The sequence below is a fragment of the Crocodylus porosus genome, unplaced genomic scaffold, assembly GCF_001723895.1.
Source record: "Crocodylus porosus isolate Cpor-Errol unplaced genomic scaffold, CroPor_comp1, whole genome shotgun sequence".
Lineage (NCBI taxonomy): Eukaryota > Metazoa > Chordata > Crocodylia > Crocodylidae > Crocodylus > Crocodylus porosus.
The window spans coordinates 19,254,178-19,267,675 of NW_017728926.1; the positions used below are offsets into that span (position 1 = coordinate 19,254,178).

At 44.5% G+C, this 13,498-nt stretch overlaps 1 protein-coding gene across 5 annotated transcripts in view; it reads right to left on the reverse strand.

The window, feature by feature from the left end:
• MTOR (mechanistic target of rapamycin) overlaps positions 1-13,498 on the reverse strand; it is a 102,933-nt gene that overhangs the window by 26,645 nt on the left and 62,790 nt on the right. For all 5 annotated transcript variants that reach the window (XM_019541686.1, XM_019541683.1, XM_019541687.1 and 2 more), the window contains 6 exons: positions 10,455-10,530; positions 7,136-7,275; positions 3,569-3,669; positions 3,031-3,146; positions 1,566-1,643; positions 854-961 (listed from right to left, as the gene is read on the reverse strand). In XM_019541686.1, the coding sequence (XP_019397231.1) occupies positions 854-961; positions 1,566-1,643; positions 3,031-3,146; positions 3,569-3,669; positions 7,136-7,275; positions 10,455-10,530 (619 nt within the window). The remainder of the gene's footprint in view (positions 1-853; positions 962-1,565; positions 1,644-3,030; positions 3,147-3,568; positions 3,670-7,135; positions 7,276-10,454; positions 10,531-13,498) is intronic.

Here is a 13,498-nt window from a genome sequence, read left to right on the forward strand (position 1 = left end):
AGGAGGGAGAAATTCTTCCTCTAGACAGAACACTTAAGTCCCAAGCAGTACGAACATTGTGTTCTGACTATACCTGTCCTCAAAAAGGAACATCTCTGAATGGTGCTGGAAGGTTCTGCATGCTCTGCTTCATACAGAAGTCTTTTTTATGCAAGAGCTCCCTTCTGAAAAGATATCCATTCAGAGGAGTCTTAAGTCTTGGGAGGAAAGAGATGTATTAGCTTCCCTGTGGGAGGGAGAGGTCTGTGGCTTAGGCCATTTCAAACTGGACAGGGCAAATCAAAGGAAAACAGTATGGAACAATGCTGCACTGCTTAGGGAGTGGGTGAGGTGCCCTATAAAGAGAGAGGTTTCCTGTGAGTCTTTGTGTATAGCTGCAGCAGCTGGCTTCCCAATATTCTTCTTCCTGATCATTTGCTCATGTTTCTTAAGCAGAACACTCACCCCTCTTTAAATGCAGGCAGGAAGATAATGAACTTTGATAAGGTGGTGTGTCTATGATATGCTAGATGTGTCCTAGCTTAACACCTGCACACCAGGGCAAGTGTTCAGAAAAAAAGCCATGGAGGTTTCACAGATACCTCTGTTGCACACTGCTCCCATCAGAACCAGCTTTGGAGAAGGCCAGTTTTCATACTGAGCTTTAAAATGATTGCCTGTACCACTACAACTCCAGAGGTACTATAAATCTATACAAGACACTTCTGTGAAGGAAACAGGTGGTGAATGCCACTGGGGCAAGAGAGAGGTTCTGAGTGCCTATGTCTGGGATATTACCAGGAGTTGTTGCTGCTCAGTGTATAAGAGCCCAAACATCTGGCTGCAAGCATACTGTTTTTTGAGGCAGATTTACCTGCAGTCTCTCCCACCATATCTGGCGGATGATCTCGCGCCGTTCTGGGACAAGTTTATACTGGATAACCTCTTCCAGCTCTGACAGCATCTGGCAGGATACCATAGCCTGAAGAAAATAATTACATTCCATTCCAATTGCTGCACAATGAATCCACAGTCAAGGATCTATACTTAACTTGACAACAAAATCCTAGGTTTATCTACTGTCCAAGATGGAAAAAACAAGTAGCTCTCATAAAGACCTTGATAATCCACTGTCTCCCACACTTCTTCAAAGAGATCTAACAAGGAACCCCCAGTTCTGAATTTTGCAGGGGTGGGTGGAAACAAGAGAATTTCACTTGCGTTTTCACTTGATCCTGAGCTTCCCCTGCAATAGTACAAAACTCAAACTGAATCCTAGTCTAAAGAGTGACTTCCTACTGAAAAAGACAGAAGTTAGGTCTTGGCTTCTCCACAGAGCCAGGAATTAACTTCTGGACTCAGGCAGCGGCAGAGGCAAGGGCTGGCTGTGAGAAGCCAAGTTCTAGCGCACCAGTTAGACTTGTTTCTTACTCTGCTTCTCAATGGATTCAGACCCTTTCATTAAGACCCTCAAAATCCAAAGGGCCATTTGAAGTCTGTATGACCTGGATGGACCCTATAACTAGAAAATGAACACAGCAAGGAAGTTCTGATCAACATATTAAGGCTCCACATCAGAAACTCACCCCATAGGCCCGACTGTAGCTCTCTCCTGCCATGGCAGTCAGCTCAGCATCCAACAGGTCTCTGGCTTTGTCAATGCACTGGAACAGAAGTGGAGACGTCATTGATGTGCTTTGTCTAAAGGCAGCTACATCTTACATGGCCACTGAAGTGATCCCCTTCAACAATTCCATAATGAAGTGTCACTACATTATACTGTCATGGTTGGGAAGGATGGTCACCTGCAGGGAGAATTAACTCTAAAATGGAAACCAACAGGTAGCTGGAGAATCCAGTACGAGATGCAGGTAAAAAAGGGAACTACATTTATAACCTGAATATGACCAGTCCAATGGTCATTAGATACCAAAGTTTACAGGGCTTTTGACCCCAGTATCCTTGCAGAGCTCACCAGCCACCATGGAGGAAATAAGTTTGTGTGCAAAACACCCAGTTGCATAAAGGGCTCAAGAGTTTTGGCTTCCTGATAATGTAAAATTACCTAAGACAGGCTCACCCTTCTACATGCCCCAGTAAGTTTTTATGAGCTTTACAGACCTTGCAAAATCTACTTCCCTCAGTGCAAAAAAACCCAAAAAACGCACTGGAGGCATCAAACAGGGTCCTGCTCTGGTGCCACTAATTATATAAATCTCTCATCTGTAGCTTTTTCCTTTCAAAACGTTAAAGGTTAATTGCAAATCCTAGTATTTTAAATGCTTGGCTAATTTGCTTATGCACATCATTAAAGATTTGTGTATGGGTTCTGACAGGGCAGACTGGATGACTCCTTTATCTAGTTGTACAAGTCAGCACAGAATTCTGAGACACACCACACAAGTGTCTTCAGAAGTAATCAGTGTGCTTCACAGCTGCACAGTGAAAACAGGACCTGTGAGTGACATGTCACAGATGTACCTGGATCAACATATTTCTGCTCAGCAGGATCCCCTCATTCCTACTCCTAATCTAAGAATTACTCCTAGTCTAAGAATTAAAGGTTTTTCCTATTTCTAGAAGGTAAAAGAGAACTAGGAATCCACTGCAACATCTCATGGATTGAAAAGGACTGGTAGACACACAAACACACGTGATGACAAGGAGATTCTGCTATGCAAGTCTTCTGCCATCCGTCCTCTTAACAGAAGACTGTGTTTTGTAGAATAGGTTTAACAGATACGATATTTCTTGCAACTTCCTCTTGCTTGCCAAATGTGCCTACCAGTACAAACAGCCAAATGACTATGGTAGTTAGCACTCTACAACCCTTGATTGCCCTTGATGCCAATGTTGCCTTGATAGACATCTACTACAGTATTCCAAGAAAGAAAAGACAAGCTCAGCAGCTGGGGATAAGAATGTCAACTGGAAGCAAGTTATTCCTGAGTTATAACTATCTGCTGTTATAGAAATTCCTTGTTTGCATGGAAGAGCACGTGATCTTCAGTAGGAATGTACAGGCATGAAGTCATGAAGAAAGGCACATACCTGCTGGGCTAATGAAAAGAGATCCTGATGAAGTGCCAGTACAGCCCTGTAGAAGGCCCCATCATGGGTGTCCCTTGGGATCATACAGGTATATTCCTCCATGCTGTCCCACTGACCTGCAGAGACATGGACATCCCCGATGACACAACAGCCCTCTCTCAAACAGTTATAGAGTTGGATTACAACAGGGCTATGCTCTCAGTACCAAGGGCTGGGTTTCACAGTGCTATTAGACCCTTTGAAAGAAACTAAACTGGAGTTCTACAGCACTGTTTTGGAGAACAGAACGTCCCCCATGCAGGTGTCTTGGGATGACAGAGGGAACTACAGAAGAACCTCACTTGTTAGAAATCCCCCATGATTCAAAGCCATTTAATGTTCCAGCTACACATTTTTTTACTTGAAGCATTCTTCCCATTTGAACTTGGGCCCTTTTCATTTGTAGTGAGCTGTGAAGAACTCCTTTGTACCCTGTCTCATGCTACAAGGACCAAGAGAACATGCTGTCACATCAGTAAAGCTGGAAGGGATATGTTACCTAAACCCCAGGCAGCAGCAGCAGCCATCCTAGCCATCTTAGCTTGAGTTTCATCATTCACTTGTGTCCACTTCTCACAGCACTGCTGATGAAGTTGGCCCCTAGGAGGAAGAATTGAAAACATCAGGTCAGAGAATGACTTCCCTGATGGTCTTCTTACTGGCTGCTGATAGATGTGAAACCTGTCCCTCCCCCCAAAACACCCCAACACGTTTTAGCAGAAGCAACAGTGCATTAGTTTGACCCTGCTCTGCAGCGTCTACATAAATAGGGCACTTCAGTTGGGCTTTTTGGAGCTTTTATCTAATAGCTGATTCACAATAAAAAAAAAGCCCCACTAAAGAGCTCAATCTAGACAGACATTGGGCAAGCCAGGTCCAACTAACACAGTGCCTCTTTTGGGTATGTGTTGGTATTAGCATTGGGGCACACAAAGTTTAAAGAAAAGTGCCGGTGGGGGCGGGGCAGGGGGTTAGGTCTGTAAGCAACCACTTCGATTAGCATTCACCTTTCACAAGTATAAGCTGTATTTAACTCTGTCATCCTCTTTCATGTAGAGGACAGTGAGGTCCAGAGACGCAGTGTGATTTGACTGACATCATTTACCCTCAATCTAGTTCAAGATCATGGATTTTTTATTTGTTCAAATTATAACAAGTCCAAGACTGCTGTGTCTTCATCTGAACTCATTAATGCTTATTGTAAAAAGGGGACTGTTGTCTCTGGCTTAGAACACAGAACTACATCAAAATGTACAGAACAAAGTCTTCCTGCTTGAAAAGGAGACTGACAATTTCTTTGCAAACTTGAAGATAAGCAACACTTTTGATGAAAAGCCTTTTGTATAGTTTTTGGACTTCCTGCTTTGTCAAATGTTCTGGATAAACATGTTATGGGATTGGTGCGTTTTCAAGAGCAATGCTGAGGAATGGGAACTACAACAAGCTCGTATACGGCCTTAGGACAGTGAGATCTTGGAGGGGTCTCTCCCCAATCCTTCAACTTCATTAGACAGAAAACACAAAGATACTTTTTTTTTTCTCAATCAGATCTTGAATGCTTTAGGGATCTGACCTCCAATTTTTGAGTATTGTGATTTCAGAATTTATTTCTCAGCCTCTCAGCCTGGAAATTCTGTATCGGTGGAGTAGTTGCCAACCATGAGAATGACCAACTTGCTTTCTCACTGCTGTTCTCTCCTCCCAGAGAGGAAGATGAATGAATCAACAAAGAGAATGGATGTGCTGCCATAGGCAAGACAGCAATACTGACAGCTTAATGGCCCAGGAAACGCCCCCCCAAAAAACAGCAGCAGCAGTAAATCAGTATCCAATGTGAGCTAATAAAGAAGCATGGCTCTTGCAGACGTAATTACATTAGGAGACAAGTGGCTAGGCATATCTTGGTTGGACCTTCAAACTGTCACACCACAGAGTACTCAGAATTGATGCAGTACAGCATCAGTTGTAGGGAAACTGTCAAATATTGACAAGTGGAAAAAAGAGCTCCAAAAGTGAAGTTTTGCACTGCTGTGAGAGAGGCAGCAACCCAAGTACACCGAGACACTAAATTCTCAGTCTTGGGTCTGCACATGGGCATGGTGTTATTCAGTGACAAGAAATAACCACTCTTCTTCATAGTGATATAGCCAGGTATCAAACAGAAAGAGAGCATGAAGTATTTCTCTGTGTGTAATTCCAGTTCTATCATACCATACACTGCCAAGCTTGTGAAATGAGCTCCCACGATATTCTGCCATGCAAAAGCTGGCTTATCTTTTTTTGCCATGAGTGCACAGTGTGTGTTCAGAATCAGGACCTCATTGAATGGATGCAGGGTTTTGCTTTAAAGACAGAAACCTATACGTTACACAGCCAGCTTTTACTTTTTAGATCGTATCTGAAAAGTCAATTCATTTTGACTTCCCAAACAAGCCTGGAAACTGCATCTACTCTACAGTCTTCAGACACCAGGTCTGACTTTCCTTCTACCCTCCCTCTCCTTCCACAAATAAACAAACTCAAAGAGTGTGTAGAGGAGAATTAGTAACTCTGAAATCTAGTGAGGAGCATCTCACGGCAGGGATTCCCACTGCAGCTGCCAGAACATCACATGTACCATAACACAGAGAGAAGGAGAGCCACATTTCCTATGCTGTTAGGACACAAAGTAAACTTCTTGAACATTATCTGTGCTGAGAAATGGCCTTCTGTACATCAGGAAAGGCCCCAGTGCAGATCAGGACACCAGGATTTCTTCGTTCGGTAAGCAGTGTCTTATATCTTCAGTAGAATAAAAATCTTTCATAGGTATCCTACTCAAATACAGGGAAGTAGAGGAGTCTGAAGGGATGCTTATATGAAAGCATGCATCCTGCAGCATCTCATCCCTGCACACTGAGCTGCACACTGCCTGTTCCTTGGGGCACATGACAGAATGCCCTTGAGGCAGTCTCCATTTTTCCTGATGTGGAAAGAAAAACTCAATTCAGGCAGCAGGAGAGCAAAAATGCTGTTAGATTTTGGGGCTTCTTAGGCAGCTCAGGACAGTTTCCAGGCAATCAGTTTACCTAGCAGCACAAAGTCCTCAGTGATAAAGAATCTCCTTCCCAGCATGTCATCCTCTACTTCACATCAGGACCCTACTGACACAGAGTCCTACTGACATGAGCAGCTCAGCAGAGGCAGGAGGCCAGGACCAGCGCAGAGTTGTCGTGCCCTCCGGCAGAACTCAGCATTACAGTGCACAGGGCCTGTCTTCCCCAATTAGCCTCTGTGACTCAGAATGAGCCTGGGGAAAAGCAAAGGTGCTTGGCTAATGGGCGAGTCTCTCAGTCACTAACAGGTCTCTGGTGGAAACTGACTTTAACAATTCTTAAGCCAAAGGCACAGACTGCTTATGACAGTGAATGCCAAGAAGGACAAAAAAACCTAACATATGCTGAAACAGGTCAGGATGAAAGAAACTTGGCCAGACCTGGTGAGGGGTTTCAAATGGAAGCCCTGGCTTGGCACAGCCTCATTCAGGTGGTTGTTGGCAAGCAGGCAACTTTGCAAATGGCCTAAAGCAATCTGTGTCTTCCAGGTGGGAACAGGAGTACACAAATGCTGGGCTCTGCCTTGTGCATCACGATTTTGGGGGGTGGTTCTGGTCTATGCTGCTCAGTGATGCTTTCCCAGAGCTCCCCACTGATACTGTCCCTCATGAGGACAGGAGGGAGAGAGCTGACAGCCTCTTTCTGGCTGAACTTGGCACTTCAGACAGCTCCTCCTCCTAAAAGGCTCAGACAGCTGATTTCCAACATCGGCCCCAAGGTGCTGCCCTAATGAACACAGTGAGCAGGAAACGGACACTCTCCAAGCATTAGGAAAGTACAAATAAATAGGAATCTAAGGAAGATGTTTTCCCCTTGATGGTGATATATGTGAAATAATTTGCCAGGCAAGGCTTTAAATGCGAAAAGGAGAAAATACAGGAGGAAACTAGGTCCGCTATTAATTCAGACTGGAAAGACTACTTAAGATAACCAGATTTTTCCTGATCTTCAGAATTCCCCTCCCCTTTTACCATTCACCAAGAGCCTCCAGGCAACGCATACGTCCCAACATTAGCTCAGGATCATCCTTGTTTGTGTCCATCTTTTTGTCATAAGCCACAAGTGCATCCTCCCACTCATGGAGCTTCTCATACCAGGTAGCTTGGATTTCCTGTAGCGCAAAGGAAAATAAGAAGAAACCTCAAGATTAGCAACCACCACCCACTGACAATTATGGTAGCTTTTTCCTGGAATGCTCAGTTCACTTGCAGTTCAAGGCATCTGCACTGCCACCCAGTGAATACTAATTCTTGATGATCCTCACAGGAGAAAGAACGTGGTTTTCCAGACAGGCTACAAAAAAAAAATAAGCCAACTAACTGAAGATCCTTATCTCGGCTGCACCAATCTTTCTTTAAACTGTTGATTTCTATGTCCACTTTAGTTTCCAGGAAATAAAAATCTGCTTTGAATGTTAAGGTTTCTTTTTTTCCAGGCAGGACTCCCTGCCAATGTTCTTTTCTGCTCAGTCCTTGGCAGCTCTTGTTTTGACACATGCCAGAAAATTGATTCTTTTTACAGCCCTGTGGGCAGCAGGTAGGATACACTACACACTGCACTTCAGTGCCCTCCACGTGAATTGTGAATGCTGGGGCCTTGAGCACTGGGCTTCCAGCTCCTCATCTGCTTCTGAATTTGTTAAAGAGCAACCAGGTTGCAAACCTTTTGGGAATGTTATATAAATTTTTAAAGAAAGTTTATTCGAAAGGTCCTCTCTCCAGCCCTCTTCTTGAGCGCTTAGGCAAATGCCTTCTGGCCATTTTGATTACAATGACGTTATCCTTCAAAAGCAAAGTTTGAATGAGGTAACAGGGGGCTCTGCTTGCTCCCCTGAAGGAAGTGGGGACAGCTGCACGGACTTTCTGAAATCATTTTGCTCACCAGAAAGAGCCCTGTCTCCAGCCTGGGGCCAGACTTTACTTAACACTAGGAGGATTGAATCAATCCATCCCACCACTGGTGCACTCACATCTACTGTGATACAGCCATTCCCCAATGGCCCCCACTAGATGGGTCAGTTTACAAAAGGGAGGCTTGTCCACTGCTGCCTCCCCTTTTGTAGAGAAACATCCCCAGAGCACTATGAAATGTGCCCCAGAGATGCCAACCTCTGGACCAGGCTAGGAGAGGTGGGAGGGTAGAGAAGACTTCCATCCCTGAATGCAAATGAAGAGTTTTAATTTTAAGCGATAAGAAATGCAAAGAAAACTACAGAGTAGCCTGAGGAGGGGCAGCATCATTTATTGCTTCAGTAAGTGTGGAAAATGGCAGTGAACTGATGGAGCTGGTATTATAAAGGACTCCTAGCAAGATTCGAGGGTAGGGTTCTGTGCTCGCTTTGGGAAGGGGAAGATGGGGGCAGTTAGAAGGAGAACACTTGGTAAAATCTTATCTGGCCCTGTTTTTACAGTACCTGAGCACCTGCCAAAATACACGAGTCCAGCATGTCAATCCCTTCCCAGCCTGTAAGAGTATTGTTTCTTCCAGGTCCTAAGCACCTAACTGCAGTTCACAAGGTGCAGGTGCTGAGCTTTTCAAAAAATTTGAACCATTAACTAGGTGGATTAAAAGTAGCCCAAACTATAGCAGACAAAGTCAATTGTTTTAGCCTTAGCCTTGACACCAAGTTCAGTCTCCACTCTGCCACTGGACTAGCCCCACCTAAGTCTGGGGCTCAGTTCCAGATGGGTCCGCTCTCTTGGCTGCCTTTCATTTGAAAGTAAGTTCAATGGATATGTGGCCCACATAGCTTGGTTCGCAGTACATGTGCCTGCAAGCAGGGCTTGAATCACCTATGCTGCCACGTTTTTCACAGCTGTGGCATATTAAAAATGTAGTCCTTGGGGAGAGAACCCAATCTCAGTAGGACGCATGTAGTCACACCCTACGCTTTCTGAGGAGAATTTATGAAGGGTTTAAAAAATGCGAGGCGGATGAGACTAGCATTTTTGTCCAAGAGATTTACAGTGAAATTGCACTGCACTAATTCAACTGCAGATGCTGTATACCCAAGACAGCATATGATGCCTTTCCTCACTCTGCACTGGACAGTCGCGTTTGCGGCCAAGTCACAGATCTGTCAGATATCCTCAGCATTTCCTACCCCATTACTTTTAGTGTTTCATTAAAATGTGTCAAGCGCTACAGAGAAGTTCTGGCTACTGTTTGGAGGCTTATCACACCTTAAAAGCAAAATCCATGACAGCTGAAGGTCTGTTTAAGCCATGTGCCCTGTTCAACAACTAAGTAAGCTGCAGAATTCACAAAAAAATTTCTAGAGGTGATCTCTACACTGGTTATGAATTACAAGCAGAAAAATGAATGCAATTGCTTTTACAACAGCACCTTTCATCCAAACAGGGATTTATCTGTCAGTAGAAGGTAATGGAAAATTCTTCCTCTGAAACATTCAGTAGTCTCCTGAACTTAGGATCCTCCTGCCCAACTGCCCTCCTCTCTATAATTTTCTGTGGCTTCCACTGTCCTTCAAAAAAATGCTTTACGGACATGTTCCCTACCTTCTTCTCCTGCTCTGAGACCCCAAAATGGATTTCCCCTGCACTAGGATTTTCTCATATACATAGAGTTAAACCCAGTTGGGGGTGGGGAGCAGCAGGGAATAGGAGATACTTTGTTTACCAGGACACCCCTTGGGTGACTAGAAACAAGGGTCACAAACTGACAGAGAAGAGATTTAGGTTGAACATCAGGAAGAACTTCTTTATGGTAAGAGTTACGAGAATCTGGAATGGGCTTCCAAGGAAGGTAGTACTCTCCCCTACCCTGGGGGTCTTCAACAGGAGATTGGACAAGCACCTGGCTGGGGTCGTCTGATCCTAGCGCTCTTTCCTGCCCAAGGCAGGGGGTCGGGCTCGATCTACTGAGGTCCCTTCCGACCTTAAAAATCTATGACATCAGTGAAACTAGATCACCTAGTTTGAGCCCGTCCACTGGGGAGCCTGGGTTCTCAAACTCTGGGAGCCAAATTACTATTTTTAAGCCTTGGTATCAAACTTTAATTTGAAAATGGGGTGGAGGTGGGGTGATTTGTAGAGCACTTACCATGGCTTTGAGGAACAGCTGTGGTCTTTGGCCCAAAATCAAGAACCATTACCTTTCACCCAGTTACCTCCCTGAATTGATCCCTGCATTGTGCAAATTACAGGAATGAGAGCTAAAGATATGTGACAGAGAAGAGCAGAAATGCAAGGAAAGAGTACATGTTCACACATGGCAAGATGAGACACGTAAATGTGTTTTAGAACGACAGTCCAAGCAACTGGGACTCACCAGCTCCCCAAAGTGTTTCATGGCATACTCCAGCACTCCTGCTGCTGCCTCTGGCTGTTGTAGTTTGTTGTTAATGCTAGAGAAGGGGAAAAAAGAAAGAGGAACATGAGTCACTTAACACAGTTATCAGTGTTCAGGGACCAGCATAACCATCTGCCTGACACAGACCAAACTGCCAGTTACAACGATGGCTGGAAGAAACCACTTCTAAAGTGTCTTGAGATGCTAAAAGTAACAGTCACCGGACTGTGCAAGAGACACAGTAACACAACACGTCAGGTGAGAGGCATACGTGGTTATGGCATGGCACTGCTGAATCTAAACAGCAGTCTACTTAGAGGTGACGACAGGCAGTCATTGCTCATGAGTAAGTATTTCCTCCTGCCCTCTTACGACTCACAAACGCATCTATTCCCTGAGAACGTAACTGCCAGCACACGCCATGGCTGAGCATAGTGAGAAGGGCTACAGTGCTCACATTATTCACTTCTCTCTCTGGAGAAGATCCACTCTATAGAAAGAAAAGCCCCAGGCAAACTCTTCAGTTAACAGGCTGAGACCCCTCAGCAGCAGTGCTGGAAGAGAGGGGACCAAATCCCTGATCTCCCACAGTGGGAAAGTAGAAAGAAGCCAAATCAACTTCCGAGTCTAGTGACTCTCCATGGCCCCACTGCCTCCATGGCAGGGCTGGGCCTACAGAGATGGCCCTGGTGCAAATTGTTTGGCCTACTCACGATGTACAAGGTATTACCAACAGGCCAGATGACATCTAAGGCTGGAAATTAACTCCACCAAAAACAACTGTCATTCTTAACGTTAAATCTCTCTTGCTAGCCAGGCTGCCTTCACTGGCTCACTGGGGAAACCGTTGCACAACTAACATGAAACCACTGTTTTGGCTTTCGATCACCACGATCTTTTGACAATCTCGTCACATTTTAAAATTATATATATTTTAATGGATTTATCTGTAATCAATGCAAAGCTGGCTGCAATAGGTAATATCACCTAAAACCACCTAAAGAATCAGATAGTGCCAGATGAAAGTAACCCTTCTGGGATTTCTAGTGCGAACAACAGCTTATTTTATGGATCCACTGTCAACAACTGCATCTTGGTAGAGAAGGCCCTTTTAGATGGAAGGCCGAGTTTGTGATGGTAACTACATCCCAGGTTCAGAGGAAGAGAAGAACCAATTCACAGGTACTGCATGTCTGCTCTTTGAGATACTGGGGAAGACAAAGGATAGAGAAAAGACAAAAAAAGGACAGGGGAATGGTGGAAAATTGCCCCCCACCTCTAGCAATGACCCAGATTTGAGACTAAAATCAGTTTTTTTCTTCTGGCTAAAAGGGGCTGACATGATGCCATGCTTTGGAAGAAAGGATTATATGGCTTCTGAGACCTCCTCAAGACACCTGAAGGAGAGAGGAGAAAAGGGGAGTTGTTGGAGAAAAAACAGAAGAGGAGTACGAGGGGAAAAAAAAAGAAGTTTCTATGCACCACGGTGGCTGGTTCTGGAGACTACCATTAGATGAGATTAGCTTTAAAGCTGAAGCAATGCCTTCCCCTACAACTCTGGAATCCCTTTGAGAAGCACCTTGTATTGGATGACAGTGATAGTCCCTCGCCCGCTCAGTGAAAAGGGAAATCCTCTAGGCAACGAGGACTTGGAAGCTAAGATCCCAGACTCATGGAATGAGTTATTCCATAAAAAGTCAAGCTGCCTCAATGTATAGAATGTGTATATATATATATATATGCACACACACGTGATGCAGCCCTTAAAAGTGAGATAACCATGCTTGACCAGCAGCAGTTACCTCTGGATGGATCAGGAGCCATTTTCTCATACTTTCAAGCACTGATTTCAACATTCAGCCTGCTCATCTGAGTGGCTCTTGTGTGGCAATTTGCTCTAGGTTTATGCTATGCAAATTCACATGTCTCTGTTCCTAGGTCCGCAGTCTAATAAATCTATCTTCTTTCCTGTCCCTAAGCAAAAAGAGGCTCTCTCTAAAATAGCTGCTCTACTGGGTACTTAAAGCTTTACCAGGCACATTTGGAACTGGTGCCCAGCTTTTTAGGGTGAATGAGACTGAGGACTACATCTATAAGCCAGGATAATGAAGCCTGCAAGTACTTAACATGATGGTCAGAGCTGCTGACTCCTTGTGGGCTGTTGGGTGGCAAAAGTACTGCTCAAATGTGGGTTGTCAACATCTCAACATAGCTGCTTCTTTTAGTTTAGTATGGAGAGATAGAGGAAAATATAGACGAGTGCCTTCATTTTACATTACACGTATATACGCAATTCAGCAGGGCTCTGCAGCAAGCCTTGAATGCTGTTGAGTTAATGCAATTATTAATGTATCCATGGAAGAAAGTCTGATCCCGCTGTAAAGAATCACTGATAAAGCTGGAAGAGATTCTTTTGATCTTTTCCTTCATCCCTGGCCACAAGTTTGTTTTTTTTCTTTTGCTGCTGTCAGATTTAAGGATTTGAGTAAGATTTAGCACAGAGACCAGTAGGGGACTTAAGCAAAATTCCTGTGTCTGCTGGCATAGTCCATTTCTTTATTTTAATTTCCTCCTAGTCTCTCTCTTCTAAGCTGGGACTTCCTCCTTTCTCCTTTTGCTCTGATCCTCCTCCACATATGCAAGACCTTTCTGCCATCAAGTACCAGCTGCAAACATACAGAGTTCAGGGGAGGGATGGGGGACTACTGTTTTGCTTTACTTATTCATTTTACAAGACCACCAACCCCTCTGAAGAATCAGACTGGAGATTTAATGTCCCATAATGTCCCATAGAACAATCTGCTCCTTGGGACTAGAAGAGAAATCCTGTTAGCACACATGAATCCCACGGTTGCCACCACACTCTTCCCTTCTGACTTTCAGCTCATGTTTTTCATAATCACTGTTCACCTGCCTTTGGATGGTTCCCTTTATTCGCAGGTGGTCAGGAGCCCGTCAAATGCCCCATCACCACCACCCATCCTCAGTGCGGCCACTGCAGAGTGCCTCAGGAAGGGTTCACA